General features: G+C 34.7%; 1 protein-coding gene across 3 annotated transcripts in view; it reads right to left on the reverse strand.

The window, feature by feature from the left end:
• Positions 1 to 18,154, reverse strand: part of LOC138708183 (YTH domain-containing protein 1-like) — a 79,627-nt gene that overhangs the window by 36,565 nt on the left and 24,908 nt on the right. For 2 of the 3 annotated variants that reach the window (XM_069838461.1, XM_069838460.1), the window contains exons 5-14: positions 17,866 to 17,953; positions 14,510 to 14,638; positions 12,404 to 12,664; positions 11,597 to 11,680; positions 10,112 to 10,192; positions 6,839 to 6,886; positions 5,578 to 5,781; positions 5,175 to 5,292; positions 1,693 to 1,777; positions 1,364 to 1,605 (exon numbers count right to left, since the gene is read on the reverse strand). In XM_069838461.1, the coding sequence (XP_069694562.1) occupies positions 1,364 to 1,605; positions 1,693 to 1,777; positions 5,175 to 5,292; positions 5,578 to 5,781; positions 6,839 to 6,886; positions 10,112 to 10,192; positions 11,597 to 11,680; positions 12,404 to 12,664; positions 14,510 to 14,638; positions 17,866 to 17,953 (1,340 nt within the window). Of the gene's footprint in view, positions 1 to 645; positions 1,606 to 1,692; positions 1,778 to 5,174; positions 5,293 to 5,577; positions 5,782 to 6,838; positions 6,887 to 10,111; positions 10,193 to 11,596; positions 11,681 to 12,403; positions 12,665 to 14,509; positions 14,639 to 17,865; positions 17,954 to 18,154 lie in introns of all 3 variants that reach the window. The other variant, XR_011334621.1, reaches the window with a different exon arrangement.

An 18,154-nucleotide genomic window follows, 5' to 3' on the forward strand; every position in this document is an offset into this window, starting at 1 on the left:
TGATACTTCACTTGAGTTTCATTCTGTACAAGGAAATGACAGATAATGAAGGAGCTCTCAACACAAAATGTGTCAAATTAGAAAGCTGGCTTTTAAAAATATTGACTTTTCTCTATAATGTGAAATGAACTATTCTGACTACAAAGTGTTAAGGAGCAAAATATTTAATGTGCTATGTCTCAATGAAATATTGAAGGCTACTGATTATTTCTAATCAATTTCAACCTTATTTACATCCTTTACCAATACTTACCCAATTCTTTCAACATTCCTTACCTCATAATCCATCAGTGTGGATTGTCATTGGTTGTAAGTATAGCACAAAGTACAATATACACTAAAACAAAAACACCCACTTCACCTTCATTTTCGTAAGAAAGTAAAAGAGTAAATATAAATATTTTTTTTTCTTGTACCACAATAAAATTATCTCTTGTTTGGGTGATGTTATGCTATAGTGCTCATGCCCGAAAATAATTTACTAAGCACTAACACAATTCACTGTATGATGTAACATTCAAAATTATAAAATTGTTATAACAGACTTTAAATGAACATAAGTGGGGGGGAAAAAAAATGAATTTAATGTGACTTTAACTGCAAAGATATGTTACCCTAAAAAGAAAGTAACGCTGAATAACCTACCAGTTGAAAAGTGGCCACGTTAACAAAACCAGTTCCAGTAAAACACAAAGCGAACTCACTCTTCCAACATCCAACGCACTACATGGTTCACTGCACTGCGCAGGCAGGCAGAAGGCACAACACTTCAAGAACTTCACCTCGAGTGAGCGCCAAGGAAAATGCTAGACTATGTCCTCCTCTTTTTACATATATCTTTAGCAATGAAAAAATGAAACCCTTCAAGTCCACTATGCAGTAATGGATCCTGTGAAGAAGAGTTTTATTTAGTGGGGAAAATAACAACCCCAGGCAAACGACCGAAACCACTCACTTGAAATTTCACTGCCCACGCATGCCTACACAAACAATGCAATCAAATTACGCTAAGATCCCAAAATGATGCACCTCGCATTTTACAAAGTTCCTTTAAGAAAGGGGGAGAGGTCTCTTTCGGCCAGGACAGTTCCGAGAAGGAGGAGGAAGGACATCTATTGGACACTCGCCATCTTCATGTTTTCTTGGATGTCGAACCTACATACATTATTGTGCGAATTACTGGCAGGATTCGCTCGTATATGACTTTCAGCGCAAAGGTTTTGATTGGTATCAAACACAACTGTATCACTCCCGTTTAGCGAAGCCTTGGCCACTCGCTGCACGTAACGTGACTGTCCAACATGTGACCAATTCAATCAAACGATTCATCAGTCCCAAACAACTACTACAGAGTCCTGTGTACCTCCCAGAAATGTGGTTGTTGTTGTTGTTGTGGCCCGCACGCCCCGGTGTACCAAACGATCTAGGCAGCGATCTAATGTGAGGCGGTGGTGGAAGAGCCTCCCTTCGTCGCACTGAACGGGACATGCGAGGTCTCACAAGTCTTGCAGCTTCCTTTGACTTCCGCAGGATCGGAGTCATATCAATGCCTTCATCCATGGGGAACAGCCTACAAAGCTCTTCTGCAACTCGTGGCTCTATTTCCTGCAAAGTATATGAAGCCACCATTATCACACTGTCTGTATCAATACACGTAAACCTATAAAACGTCACTCTGTTTCAGACACTTACCTGGCCATCTCTGCCAATTTTAACTGGTTTTCCTTCATTCCAAGGATTGTAGAGATGTTGGGTTTTGTTGAATGGAAGTTCTTTCCTGAAATCATTAACTAATTTCTTCAAGGATATGTTACATTGAAAACTTGTACTGACTCCCATCTGATTTAATTATCAGCTTTCCTTCCTGCCATTACAGCAGTTTACCAGAATTCCAAAAAAGCTACTAACATAGGGCCGGTTTCACCAACAGATATTAAAACTTAACAAATCCTTATACCAATTTAACAATAAACTTGAACACAAAAGTTGTTTCAAGAACAGTTGTTAACTTTAACAATTTGTTGAACTGTTAAGTTGAATGGAAAATGGAGAAAGTTACACAATGCAGACCTGCATCCACTGTATTCTTCACCTAACATAATTAGGAGCATTAAATCCATATGTTTGAGATGGGCAGGACATGTAGCACATATGGTTGAATCCAGAAATGCATATAGTGTGTTAGCAGGAAGACTTGAGGGGAAAAAGGTCTTTGGAGAGGTCGAGACGTAGATGAGAGGATAATATTAAAATAGATTTGAGGGAGGTGAAATATGATGGTAGGGACTGGATTAATCTTGCTCAGGATAGGGACCAATGGCTGGCTAATGTGAGAGCGGCAATGAACCTCCGGGTTCCTTAAAAGCCATTTGTAAGCAATTTTGTTAAGTTAAATAAGAATTTCCTGTATTAAAACTTAAGCAAATATGTTAAAACCTGAATTATGGCTGGTGTAAATGCGGAATTGCTGTCTGACTTTTTAAATGTATTGTACATTTTCGAGAGAGAGGTGTGTATGATTAATGATTTCAAAATACCACCTAAGGAGAATTTTTATTGACTATAAGACTTGAAAACAATTGTCATAGGGTTGCCATATGTCCGGATTTTGTGGACAGTCTACGATTTTATACTGTAAGAAGAAAGTCCGGATGAAAAAGACTTAAGTCCGCCATTTTTAATGCAATTGGGCAGAAACCTGGAAAATTTCAGTAACTTGTGGGATGGTGTAGAAATGACACTAAAGTGGATGCAAGATAATGTGTCTTGCGAACCAGGTGATCAAACTGAAATCTTTCCTATTGCAGAACAAAGAGGAAAGTTCTGAAGATATGCCTCCACACAAAATCTGAGTAAACTTTTTATCATAGCTGTTTTTGTGGAGTGTTACTGCAATTGCTGAAAATTGTAGAATTTTATTTCTCTGTACCTGGACATAAAGCCAACATTGAAAGAGTATTTTCTTTGATGAATGCTCAGTGGACAGAAGAAAGGAACAGATTATCACGTGAATCAGTAAACGAAATTCTGCAGATACAGTATAATGTGGAAAATGTAAATTGCAGTGAATTTCTCAATGTTATTCAGAAACAAAGTTACTTTCTTTTATTCACAGTACTGAAAATTATGAGTGGTACAGCGGTGATGATACACAGACTTGAACAGCCTGCTGCTAAATAAATGTTAATAATGTAATGCCCATGCCAAATTAGGTGATAGACATGATAAAATGTATTACTGAAGTGTCCAGCCCTATCCATACTAAGTAACTGAGTGATACTGATGTAATGTGTATAGTAATGTGTTCGTATTAAATACAGTATTAGTTTCTTAGAAATCATATGTTTTCTTTTACAGATCGAATTGACGTGTCGATCATGTCCTGGTTTTGTGTTTTCACTACGGTAACCCTAAACTGTCAGAAAGACAGCAGAAGAAATTCGCGAGAGGATAGAATACACAACGAAAATATACCGCTCTCTTCCACGCTACAGGTATTAATTACGTTAGATTTAATGAGACAAAAATATGTAACATTTCCATCAATTCAAAAGTTACCACTAAATATTACATTGCTTACTTCTCGTGGTAACCTACTCATACTAACTGAATGCATTAGTAATCCACACTCACCTGTCATTCTTGACTTTGATTTTCATACCAGCTGTTTTCTTGCATTCCAAACTATCTTTACATTAGGTTACCAATTCCACTAACAAAGACTATTTTATATTAGTAAAATTGGATAATTTATTTCTTTTCACACCATCAGTTTCGTGGTTCATTTTCGTAAGAGTTAACAAAGTATGGTGGAACCGAAATGCATGAAAGAAAGTTAACACTAAATTTTAGCATGTCTTAACAAACATGTTCGTACATTTTTAACATTTAGTGATGAAACCAGCCCATAGAATTGTGCAGATTTAATTCATTCACATTTATTGTTGCATTTATAGCAGAATTTAATTTGGAACATTAGTGAAAGTACTAAACAAGGCATGAAAACCTTAATCAACATGCTATCAGCAAATTAATCATCTGAGAATGTATATATACAGTAAAACCCCATTTTAACATTTCCGTTTTTAAGGAAATTCGGTTTAAGGAAAATCCCACTTTTAAAGAATACTTTTCACATGAAATTTTGAAATAATGAAGCCCAAAATATCGACTCAATTTTCAATAATCAATTACACCAGCATATTTGATAGCACATCTCAATCGATAGTAGTGTGGTGCCAGGTGGCAGCATTATTCTTTATGATCCTGCGTTGCATTGCTTTCACAGAATGGTTGCTTTGTTCTTGCGAGTGTGAATCCTGTTTCCAAGTTGTTTTGTTAGTTTATGCATCATCATAATGACAACTAAATAGAGGAAATTAGCAAACTAAACAAAAAAAATTAACAATCATACAGAGTGTGAAAATAAGGGATGTCGAGGGTAATCCTCAATTAACATTTATTGCATATGGCAAAAAAAGATTGGTTTGCAAAGAAGAAATTGTCAATGCTGATTTTCATTGTGGTTTGGATTCAACCGAGAGGAAAAACACCCTGCCACACCATTTTAAGAGTTTGAAATTATAATAAAATTTATTGTAAATAATAAATATAGGCCTAATTCAATGATTATAATGTTAGTACTAACAAACATGTTAGTACTAGTTATTTTAGCCTTTCCTTCCAATTTTATGTAAACCAACTCTATTTAAAGGAAAAAAATTAATCCTTCAGAAATTCATTAAAAAGGGGTTCTACTGTATTATGTATATATTTGTCAGAATTCTTAGAGACAATACATTACACAAATACAATACTAACAATATAACAAAGCTCTATCTCACATTACATATCAAGCTCTCTGTGATCTTCCAACATTCCTTCAAATGCAAGGTAAAGTAATTCTTACTTTAAAAATTCTCTTGAACTACAAATTATACCTAGAAGCATCATATAATGGTGATGTAATGATCAATAAGCAACAGTGAAACCTGAATGACAGGGAAATTAAAAATTTGAGAAAACGACCCTTGCCTACTTTCTTCGCCATAAATCTCACAGAATTACCATGTAGTCAAACTTGTGAGAAATCATTAGCTATTCGTGCTACATTTTGACCTTTTCTAAAGTACGAATTCACCCAGGGATGAAATGCAAGAAAACATTATACTCACCTACACACCCAATCCACTTTGAACACTCCTCCAAATGCTTTAGCGGAAAGACCTGGTGGCAACACCCAAGAAATTGGTGGAACATCTCTGCGAGATTCACAGTCTAAACGGGCTATTCCTGGAACACACAGTAATGACTGGGCCTTAGAACTATAGAAATTAATTTATTGTGCTATGAAGAGCTGCTACTTAATAGCATCAATTCGCTTAAAACAATGCAAATGTAAGATTGAGAACATATGTCCATATAATGCCACAGAAGAAACCCAACAATTTACAGATTTGTATTAGTACTTAAAGAATATTCACGAATACATTCTAGCCAAACTACATTCTTCAGATCTTCAGACAAAATAAACACGGGAAGAAAATCTCAAGTAACAAATAAAAATTTACCCCTTACCTGCGAACTTTCCACTTTCCTTAACAGAAAAAATTAGCAGAACATTCCTCGACTCTCTGAATGCCTGATTTAGCTTAGCCTCATTTTGTGGAGGTGTAGACCACACTCCTTTTGCTTTGGATAGGGTAACATTCTCTGCATTATTGCTTTTAATTACAAAGAAGCGTGCGTCACGGAACAAATAATTCAGTTTTGTTATGTAATCTGGAAGAAGAAAACAAGTGTTAGTGACAGTAACCTTCAATAAAACAACATTCACAATAAAAAGTAATATTACAAGAAAGCTGTACTAATGACATAAATTTATCCAACTTCCAAGTTCAATAATTAGAGGACATTATGTCATCTCTGAGATTTTATTCAATGCCAAGTGCATGAATAAATGAATCAGGGGTGGAGGATGGAACAAACCATAATTTGGGCCCACTGTGCTACCTCCAAATTTCAACAGACAAGAAAAGGCTGACAAATTTTGCCTGGAGTTGTCTGTCAGAAACAGGATTTTTTACTTGCTATAAATGTACAACATGGACCTCGCAGTTTTACTTCTCTCTCGGAGAAAACATGCTAAGAATTTTATCATCCTTTAAATTCCATCGTCCTTGGCCAGATTTGAATCCACAAACCTCAGACACAACAGCCGGCATGTAGTATTTGTTACACTCACCATAGAGCAACCATGACATCATCATCATCATCATTATTATACTCCGTATGTAGATGAAATTATTGGGGATCACCAATGTGGTTTTAGGTGTAATAGTCTATTGATCAGATTTTTTGGAAAAGAAAATGGGAATATAAGAGCACAGTACATCAGTTATTCATAGATTTCAAAAAGGCATATGGCTCTGTTAAGGAGAAGTTTTATATAATATGCTTATTGAATTTGGTATTCTCAAGAAACTAGCTTGATTAATTAAAGTGTATCTGAGTGAAAAGTACAGCAGAGTCCGTACAGGCCAGTTTCTGTCTGATGTTTTTTCAATTCACTGCGGGCTAAAGCAAGGAGATGCACTATCACCTTTACTTTTTAACTTTGCTCTTAGGAAAGTCCGGGGAAAAAATGAGGGTTTGCAATTGAATGGGTTACACATACTCCATACAGTTTAAGAACAAAGATATTAATTTAGCATTGAAATATTAATTTCATATTTTCATTTACTGCACATTTTGAAAAAAAAAAAAATCCTCTTCATATTATGTCTGTCTCTACTTACTATTAATCATGCATAATTAGGAAAACAATAAAATTTATTACCGTACGATTTCACTTTCCTTCCTGACTTTGATCGCTTGGAACTGTGACCTATGAGAAAGAACAAAAGAACAATCAGAATCATAGTTCCACACTTACATGATATCCTGCAAGCTACTACAGTGACCTGTTCCAGAAGAAAATTGCGTGTTTTTAACCATGTGTTGAGAATACATTTCTCCAACATAATAATCTTCACAGAAGCCATGGAAAGTTGCCTCCACTGTTCGGTAAATATCAAATGAGCTGTAAGATGTTATCTTTCTATTATTGATCACAGAGCCTACGAAAATTTTATGAAAACTCATCAAAGAACCTATACAAGGCAATAGCATATACTCCAAAAATTATACAGTAATATCCACAAAGTCAATAAATAATAACTTGGCAAACAGCCGTCGTGTCATGGTAAAGTCACTGAGGATGGAGAAGCATCTCCGAAACATGTCTGACTTTTAATAATTTTTTGATAATTATATTATATTTATTAGTGTTCATATAACTGTAATATATATTTTTTACGTTTCTTATTATTATCATCATATTAGTGTGTTTGATTAATATTAAAATATGTTAAGAAAGGAAGTGCATTTTATTTTTCTTCTATTTGTGTTTATTGGATTTGTGTTACCTCATCAGTCATAATTTTATTTGTATTTATTTCTACGAATTATGTTACCTAATTACTTTAATTTATCAATAATATTATTCTTCACCAAAGAGAACATGGTTGCACTGAAGGCTAGTAATGTTATAAAATAAATCAACATTATGTTCTTCAGTTTAAGATTCCACGTTTTAATAATAATAATAATAATAATAATAATAATAATAATGATTTATTTTATTATTTTATCCACTTTCCATAATAGTAAATAATTCTGTGTGTTATTTTAAGTGTTTTAGGCAGCGCTTCATGGAGCCTGTTTCTTTCTATCTTCTTTTTTTAGCTGCAGCGTTTAACGTTTACATCACATGTTAATTTATTAGTTGTTAGTATTATAAATTATTTTATCAATTTTATTTTGTCTGTCATATATAACAACACTGAAAGTTAAATAGGCCTTTCATACAAAATAACTCCGCAAATAGTTGTAATCACGCAAATGAATTTTGCAACCGCCATTTCACAATGAAGAGAAGCGCTTTTTTCTCGTCAATTGGCAAAGCGAAAGTGCTTTACTACGATTTTAAAACACGCTTGGTTTCAGTTTCAAAGTACGTTCTAAAATCGACTCAATCTCTCTAAATTTTAAATCTGCTGCCACAAATTTGTACTCGGTACTGTACTTGGTTCAACCGAGTAATGACGTCACAGTAACTGCTCTGAACCGAACCGCTCCGTCCCCAGCCCTAGTCCTGATGAGGCTCATTTTTAATTAAACGATCCTGTCAACAAAAACTGATGTAGTTACCAATCTCCATTAAAACTCGCAAAAATCCAATTGCAAACTTTATACAATAAAAGAAGTTGTTTAATGTGCTATAACATCTCTTCCCCCCATTGCCTTCTTAGAAGAAAAAAGAAAGAATGGTAATAATGAATATCAGCCAAATAGATTGAACCTCTAGTGATCACATGCAGAAGTACAACGTAAGTGGTCACGTGGATCACGATCCACATTTAATTTTGTTTTAACTTTTTATGGTTAATCACTGATGATTGCACATTAACAGAGTTTAATTACATTAATTTTTTTCAATATTCACAGAACAATTGTTTGTCTAATTACATTCTCTAGTAAATGCTGTAAAAACAAATTTAGAGACTGAGAAAGTTCGCGCAAAGCACAATCGTGACCCAACAATGGATCAAGCTAATTACGTGCCAAGAAAACAAGTGCTTAGTACTTGCCAATTACAAAAATAAACTGCGAGGTTACAGAAATATATCAACAAAAGGACCGAGATCACAGATAGGTTAAGTGTTGCCATCCTGGCTCACAAATCAAAAATAAAGTACTGGATCATTATTGTGATCCACACGACCACTGGAGGTTTAATATGGTTAAAACTTAACTTGTAAAGTGACATAATTTGCTCAGGCAATTGTTCCAGCAATAGAGTGCGACAGCTCCTATTGTTAGGAAATCTCTGAACACACTGTGAGAGCTGTTTTCAAAAGCTGGGTGACTTCACCCAGCCAACAAGACTTCACACTTATAGAGATGTGAGTCTAGATGAGCAGAAGGTTTTAATTTTATCCCTGCGAAATATTCAGCAGCTTAAGGTAAGAATATACAGTTAAATTACTGTAATGTTGGAACATTAAATCCAGATTTTGAGATGGGCAGGGCTTGTACCACATTTTGATAAATTCAGAAATGCATATAGTGTGTTAGTTGGGAGAGCTGAGGGGAAAAAGACCTTTGAGGAGGCCGAGATGTAGATGGGAGGATAATATTAAAATGGATTTGAGGGAGTTGGGATATGATGCTAGAGACTGGATTAATCTTGCTCAGGATACGGACTGATGGCGGGCTTATGTGAGGACGGCAATGAACTGCTGAGTTCAGTAAAAGCCATTTGTAAGTAATGTTATAGACACTGAGTCATGCAAAAGAGATACGAGATGAGGTAAGCCAGTAAAAAAAAGTGGAAGGCGTCATTTCCAGGACACAAAGGACAGAATATCAACTTCTGAACTTCCTGCATGTGATTTGGTACTATTTATAAGTGTGTAACAGCCCTTCAATGAGCACCTATTTTCTGCCTGCCACATCTTGTGATTTTCCTTTACACTCTAAGACCACTTTTACATTATAAAATGCCTTCAATGGTCTAATTCTTTAGGTTAGCAAAGAATAACGGACAAAAGAGTCTGTGATTCTATCAAGTTTTCAGCAATATGATCTTGATGATGGACCCTGTAAGCAGCTCTGCAAAACTGAAAAATCCAATCTCAACACATGCTTGAAAAACAAATTCTTCTATATAACTCATACAAGAACATTCTGTATTTGATGTTGATATAAATAAACCACAGAGTACAAACATTTTACTGCTTAAGGAATTTTTCTCGTTGTTTTCTTTTTTAATTGGCTACTTCATTATGATTAATTATGTGGTTATCTAAGTTGAATGGAGTGTGTGATAAAAATATTCGACAAGATGAATCTGAAGACTTGTCAAACGATTACCTGATATTCACCTTATGGTTGCAGAAAACTAGGAAAGAAAACCCAATCACTTAATCAAATCAGGCCAAAAAGAATTCAAATCAAAGTCTGAGTGAAAACTGCTCATTACCCCTAGATCACAGTGAATTAAACTTACTATGCACTGGACTTCTTCTCTCTCGAGAAACCTCCCGTCTACGCTTCGCTGTTCCTCTATCTTTCTGTGAAGAACTGGTTTCTGCAAACAAGAGTAAGACTGGTAATGTTTTCAAATATGCAGTATTGTGTTGTGTTTAAATATAATCTGAACAATTTTGTGTGTTTTGTGTGTGTGCGCACACACATGCACATAAACTAAATTCTTGCTAAAATCGAATCACATTCGTAAGTATAGAAGATAGCTTCTTAACTTTCGTAAGAATGCTGACACTATTTTCATTGTTATAATCACAATATCTAATTTTATTTTCTTTACAATGGCCAAAGATATGATGAATTAATATAAATATTAAACACTAATATTCTCACAACTCTAGTTTCACTATAATATCGACATTTATGCAATACGTAGTTTTGCATAAAGAGACACATAACATAATAAACAAAAACCATTAAAAATTATACGTTCGAAAAGCACTAAATATCAATTTCTTGCTTATTCGTTTAGTTGACAAAATGTCAGCAGTGCACGTTTTTTATTATAAAATATATTTTTCTACTTACAATAATCTTAAAAAAAAAAACTTGAAACATGATTCCTGGGAACAGCAGTTTTCCTTACGTCTCTTTCACATAGAAATCCTCAGTTACTGTTACAATGGAATAATTTTACCCATTAATTCAAGTTTTGAAATTTCATGTTGATACGCTACCAATAAGGGCACAGCAGGTCATGCATTAGACACCCATGAGGTAGTTTAAAATGATCTAAGAGAGAATTGTTTTGAGGTTAGGTAATGTTTCACTAGGTTATACGTATAAAACATCCAGTGGTCCAACATGTTTTAACATGTGCCTTGACTACATCACAATAACACAATGCAAAGTCTTTGGTATCAGGTACAAACTGCAAAGTATGAATCTTAATTTTACTATGGTGAAAGGAACTGGAGTAAAGAATAGTTCTTTCAACTGAGTATGGGACAAGACATAACAAATACACAATTTCTGTAGTGCTAACTATTGTGCCTCGGAATAGGTACAGTAAGCCTCGGAATAGGACTGATTCTCTGGCACGACCACAGCAACACGTATGGGCGAATCCAGAAATGCATATAGTGTGTTAGTTGGGAGACCGGAGGGAAAAAGACCTTTAGGGAGGCCGAGACGTAGATGGGAGGATAATATTAAAATGGATTTGAGGGAGGTGGGGTATGATGATAGAGACTGGCTTAATCTTGCACAGGATAGGGACCGATGGCGGGCTTATGTGAGGGCGGCAATGAACCTTCGGGTTCCTTAAAAGCCATTTGTAAGTAAGTAACTAACTATTGTGCTGCAAAAAATTTCTAATCCTGCAACTACTATAAAAAAAAATATTGTTGAGAAAGTAGCCAAAGATAACATTTTACTCAAACAATTCGGAAAAGGTCAAGGAAAATATCACAAGAAATGACGAGAAAAATGTCTATATTGCACTTACCCTCTTGGACACCAATATTGGACGAAGTTTCACCTTTTCTTACTGACCCTGATGTTCCAGATAGTGATTTGGAAAGTTGCAACACTGTTCAGGAATATATGGAGAAGTCATAATTGAAAATAAGAATTCAGAAAAAAAGATGAAATTTAAGATGTGAACACAATATCACGCTCAAGTGATTTTTTTATAAGAACAGAAACATATTTGCATTACTTTACATTGTAACAACATTTAATTTCGGAAAACGTAATAGTTTTGTATCCTACATAATTATTCTTACGTCATATTTTGTTTTAAATACATTTATATATGAATATCAAGAGCAAGAGTGACTAAATTTTCCACAAGATTGATAGTACAATGGATGAATATAATTTATATGAACTGTGCGTCATATTTATTGTTATTCTTGTTAGACAACAAATACAGTAAAAGCATTTCTTATGCAAGTTTAAATTCTGTCAATGAAAGTTTACTGAGTCATTAAATCTATCCATAATAACTATAAACAAGTTTTAAATTGCATAAAGAATTACAGAATATTAGCATAAATGTTGCAATATAAGTAGAAAGACATTATGACGAGATAAAAGACATGCAAACTTAATTGGAAGAAAAGACTGAAGAACTAACAAAAGTAATATTAAAAGGTAGGTCTTTGAAATATTTCAACTATCATTTGAACTACATGACTTGCGAGTCAATTAGAGTAATGTAACTTAATTGCATTTAATATTTTACTTAAAAATTATGGGAAAAAAGTATCAAATTTTAGTACAAATAAATGGCAGAAGATGAGAAACTTACCACGTTCATGTTCTGATTCGGAACTAGATGAACTCATACTGCTCATACTGGAACTGTCAGAGGATGAGGAGCTCACTTCACTGCGAGTGTCATATTCGTGCACTTCTTCAGCTTCTTTGAGCTCATCGCCCATAATGTTTTCTTCTGTCAGTCGGAGGTGAATATTCTCACCTCCGTCCACGTCCTCACTCCCAGAAGCTTCTTTGTTTGCAGGTAATCCAGCAGTCGCAGACGAAAGTGTAACTGGTGTGGTTGTGTTATCTGTAGAAAAGGGCAAGATTAGATCTACAGTTGGGTTAGATTACCTCTGAGCACTCCAGACCCTATTGCAACTATCTATCACTTCAATACCAATACTGTAGTTCCTCACTTCTTAGTGTGTGTGCAGATTATATTACTGACCAATTATACAAAGTGTCTTTCTTAGCCCACGTACACTAGAAACTAAGACTGGTTGCTGGTGTCAGTGTTGTGATTTCTCTGTGATGTTATGAAGATTAGAACAAAGAAATTTTATACAACACACATGTGAAGGACACACCGAGTGAAAGATACATAAAAAAAAATAGAGAGATTATCTAAATTCCATAATACTATGCACCACTTTCTATACTGTTTTCGCTGTAAGAAAAATCCTAATGTAAACATAAGCACGTTGCTGTCATATCCGTGATTGGCTCCCAGTTGAAACACTCACATGACTCAGGAAAACATAGTTCGTATTTGGAAACCACAATCTTGTATTATATGAAAATAAAAAATTCAATTCTAGCTGTTAATTACGATGAAATGTATAAGTTCACTCATATGTAAAACGCTATGTAAAAGAAAGCTACTTTTATATTTTGTTATATACTATGCACGTGGATGAATAGCAACAGTAATACAGACGTAGTCTATTCTTGTAACAAGCTGGCGTCACTTGAGCTCGTAAGTTGTTCACGTAAGCACGTGGTATTGAAGTATGTCCTCTGTATTCTCAACTGTCCATTGTGAAGACATGAGAATTAAAAATAATTTAATTGCAGTAATTATAAGGCAAATGTTTCCTAAGCAAACGAATGCATAGTAGTGAGGTTAGGCCTACTTGACAAGTAACGGGAAATGTTTAACTTGAAACAGAATGTACAACAGTAGGCGGAAACACGTACTGAGAATCTATGGCGCCAAACAGCGGCCAATGAAGCCTCACTTCAGTCACGTGGTATTGTTTACATTAGGATTTTTCTTACAGTGAAAAGATTATAGAAGCAAAATCATATCAAAGTTGCAATGTAGTTCCAAACTATTCTAGACATCCTGCATTAACATATGACTTGTGCAATAGTGACATATTGCTATGGAATATCTATACTGTTTGCAATTCTAGGTTATCATAAGGAGTAAGTCAGTGGAACCATCTGCGGCAAGAAGTATAATTACGTACAAGAGGTTATAAATGTGTTTATGTTACATAACTATTTGTAAAAGAACATCCACAGCTTACTTATAAAGGTACTCATCCAAGAATGGCACCTGGCTGTGGCAGAGCTGACACAAGATGGCCCACCAGTCAGATCGGATTGACAAATGACACCCAGGCTCTCTGTCGAACTTGGACAATCATTGCATAGGTATATAGGGAGCACAATGGGTCAAAGTAAGCCTAAGTGCAAGGATCCATTCTGGGCCCAGCACTCGAAAAGCAAAGCCAAGCCAAAGTCCGTTAAATGGGATGTTGCAATCAAAGTAGGAAGTTGGTATTTAGTTTAGGAGTTCATAATCATTTGCAAGAACCCTTGCAAGGACGCAAAATCATTCACTTTATAGATTATCTGTGCCTCGTCTCTCATAGATTATTATTAATAATTTGTGCCTTATTGATTCTTTGATCTTTATATGAAACATAAACATATTTTGCGGTCTCTTTCTTACATTTACTTGTAGTATATTAGTGTTAAGTGAACATTTTTTGAGACACCAGACAAACAGATCCTCCTATACTCGTACCTTTTAGCAAACTTGCAGGACATGAACAAGAGACACTTATTTTTTAATCTCTCTGCATCGAATAGGCTGTGTTTAGAACTTGAACATAAGAATGGTGAGCATATAATATGTAAATACCTGTTTCTCCCAATTCCTGGCTGGTGTAATTCTGACAGGAGTCGTCCAAAATTGTGTCAGGGTCGTCGTTTCCAGGCGTAACTTCCAGGTTACTTTGTCCAACTAGAAGGCCAGATTGTTGGTCTTCTCCTACAACAAACAAGTATTAACGAAATTATTATCAAACTGATAAATTCTAACTAATTTGCAGGTATACTTTACAGTTTCCTGTATGTTATTAATGAGTATTTCGTTTATAAGACGTCATTCCATTTTCGACCAATGAAGTGTAATGAAACTTTGAATTCCAACAATCACAGTCAGACTTTGCGATAATTTTTGCAGCTAGATTTATCGCTATCAATTTATCGCATGGTCGTTCTTTTGTTTAGTCATCGCCAACTGTTTCCCCGTGAATTGATGATCATGAATACATTAAGTTGCAACTACACGGTTAAACTTTTCTTTCAGCTTTAAAGCAATGAATGCATTGATATTTAATATTAATTAATATATTTACGCAGTGAAGACGACGTTCAAAACGGCACACCACATAGACACAAAATCTTCATGCATCTTAATTGAATGTACCTTTTAAACTTGACTCTTTCAATATTCTTCCCAGATTGCATGCATACGCGATTGGAATATTGAAGTGTGTAGATGCAGCTTTAGTTCCGTTACACACTACAGCGAGAATGTGTTTGTCGAGCTATAAAAAATGCTTTCGTGTAGCACTGATTGTAATGGTCGAAATAAGACACAGCTGACATTGGTCCTGCTCCCACAGGTAACATAACCTATAAGCAGCCTATAAAATTTGTATTTTGTGAATGAAATGAAACAATTAATAGAAAGTCAGATGTTCAAATTTATGTAACATCATCGCATATCAAACCCAATGACCTTGCATAGTAATAATAAGGTCTTTGATCAAACTGCCTTCTGTATGGTGTAATAAAATTCGTGTTTTAATTAGGCCTATCTATTCAGAGATGGCTTCACTGTGTAGCAACATGTCTCGCTGTGAATACATAAGCATTGGCATATAGCTGTCCCCACTGTTACTGTTAAATTAAATTATGGTTTCAGCAGATAATGAAAATGTATTTATGTTATAATAATAAGAGAAAAGTGCAGTACATGTAATTAACATTGTTAAACCTGTATTTCGCAATTGGCATTACTGAATAATAACATCGAATTTCTTTATTGCAGTAATCAATATTCATCTACGAGTATTTCAATTTCACAATGTCTGAATAGGTTAAGTATCCGTTAATAGACAATTATTAACATTTTGTGATCGAATTTTAGGGATATATTATTTACATTTTTATTTTATTCACGAAATAGTCCTAATAAATGCCACGCGAAGTCTGAGATTTCCCAGATAAATCTCAGACCTCTCGTGACATCACTACAGACAGTATTCACATTTAATGGAGTGTTTGAGTGAATGCATTTAATTTTGTATTGTTTGATATATCATTCAATGAATTACTTCTTCAATATACCTTTTGAGAGATACCAAACATTGCAAACGCATGGAAGAGTGGTAATGGTGGTAACACTGAGACACGGAGTATGGGTTCGTTCAGTTATAAGCAGACTATGAAAGATCCAAAGAGATACGTGTGACGAGACTGAACAAACCCAATAGCACACCATGAATATAAAGCAGTAACGTCTTTCAAGTTAAAATTGTGAAATTTTGTGTAAACAATTTTTCTCCTCGACTAGTAGATCATCGAGAAATTTGACAGAAGATTGTATTTTCACACGGCTGCTAATGTAGATTGGGCAAGCTCTGCTGAAGAGAAAGAAAAATTGATCAAAAAGGTAACGAACGTCATTTTTATGGTTGCATGTTGTCAGGTTGTGTGGTTAAATTTTCTGTCAGTAAGACTGTACATAAATGATTGAAATTTCTTTTCTTCTTCTGTCACTAAGATTGTACACAAATGATTGAAATTTCTTTTCTTCCACCATGTTAATGATGTCAAAATAAGTGCGTATACAAATTTTGGCCACTCAAATATAAAGCAGTAACGTCTTTCAAGTTAAAATTGTGAAATTTTGTGTAAACAATTTTTCTCCTCGACTAGTAGATCATCGAGAAATTTGACAGAAGATTGTATTTTCACACGGCTGCTAATGTAGATTGGGCAAGCTCTGCTGAAGAGAAAGAAAAATTGATCAAAAAGGTAACGAACGTCATTTTTATGGTTGCATGTTGTCAGGTTGTGTGGTTAAATTTTCTGTCAGTAAGACTGTACATAAATGATTGAAATTTCTTTTCTTCTTCTGTCACTAAGATTGTACACAAATGATTGAAATTTCTTTTCTTCCACCATGTTAATGATGTCAAAATAAGTGCGTATACAAATTTTGGCCACTCAAATATAAAGCAGTAACGTCTTTCAAGTTAAAATTGTGAAATTTTGTGTAAACAATTTTTCTCCTCGACTAGTAGATCATCGAGAAATTTGACAGAAGATTGTATTTTCACACGGCTGCTAATGTAGATTGGGCAAGCTCTGCTGAAGAGAAAGAAAAATTGATCAAAAAGGTAACGAACGTCATTTTTATGGTTGCATGTTGTCAGGTTGTGTGGTTAAATTTTCTGTCAGTAAGACTGTACATAAATGATTGAAATTTCTTTTCTTCTTCTGTCACTAAGATTGTACACAAATGATTGAAATTTCTTTTCTTCCACCATGTTAATGATGTCAAAATAAGTGCGTATACAAATTTTGGCCACTCGAGCGCAAGTACGAGGACCATCCAGAGAGTAAGGTTCCCTGAGGCTGTTTACAGAAAGAAAAAACTATTTCATGGAAAGATTTATTGGAACAGATACAGCAATTGTTGAGCTAATTTTCAACATATTCCCCACCGGAATTGAGATATCATACCATGGGATCAACAGAGAGGTTTCAATCCTAGGTGGAAGACTTCTATGACAGAGAGAAACAAAAACAAAAGTTGATCCCACAATATGACAAATGTCTCAATTCTGGTGGCGAATATGTTGAAAAATAGCACAAGAACTGCTGTATCTGTTCCAACAAATCTTTCCACGAAATTGTGTCTTCTTTCTGTAAGTGGCCCCAGGAAAACTTAAATTTATGGCCCTCGTAATTGCACTTGAGTGGCCAAAATTTGCATAAGCACTTGTTTTGACATTATTAACATGGTGAAAGAAAAAATATTAACTTCATCTGCCCCCATGAGAATGTTTGCTCGTTAGTTAAAATACCGATTGAAAACACACCTTGATTCCGCAGACACTTTTTAAATCAATTGCCCTTGAGTCTGTAAACCATAGGTTGGCACCATTGCAATATAAAATTAATATTATTTATCTTTCAAACCTGTAGCTTTCAATTCCCGTTTTGTGCCAAGATCACCTGACTGGAAATCAGGTCCACTCTTTCTCTCTGCACCAGTTGTAGGATGTTTCTGTAATGAGTAACATATTATTAACATCTTAGGATCAGTGAAGTATAGCACACGAAAGGCAATTGTGTCATATACATAATAATCCGTACTATGCAGTATGAAAGGAACAAGAAAATATTAAAAATAAAATAATAATAATAATAATTTTTATACAGCAAACTAACTGTCGTACATATTCAGGTTATTTATACAGTTTTTGAA

The sequence above is a fragment of the Periplaneta americana genome, chromosome 10 (assembly GCF_040183065.1).
Source record: "Periplaneta americana isolate PAMFEO1 chromosome 10, P.americana_PAMFEO1_priV1, whole genome shotgun sequence".
Classification (NCBI taxonomy): domain Eukaryota; kingdom Metazoa; phylum Arthropoda; class Insecta; order Blattodea; family Blattidae; genus Periplaneta; species Periplaneta americana.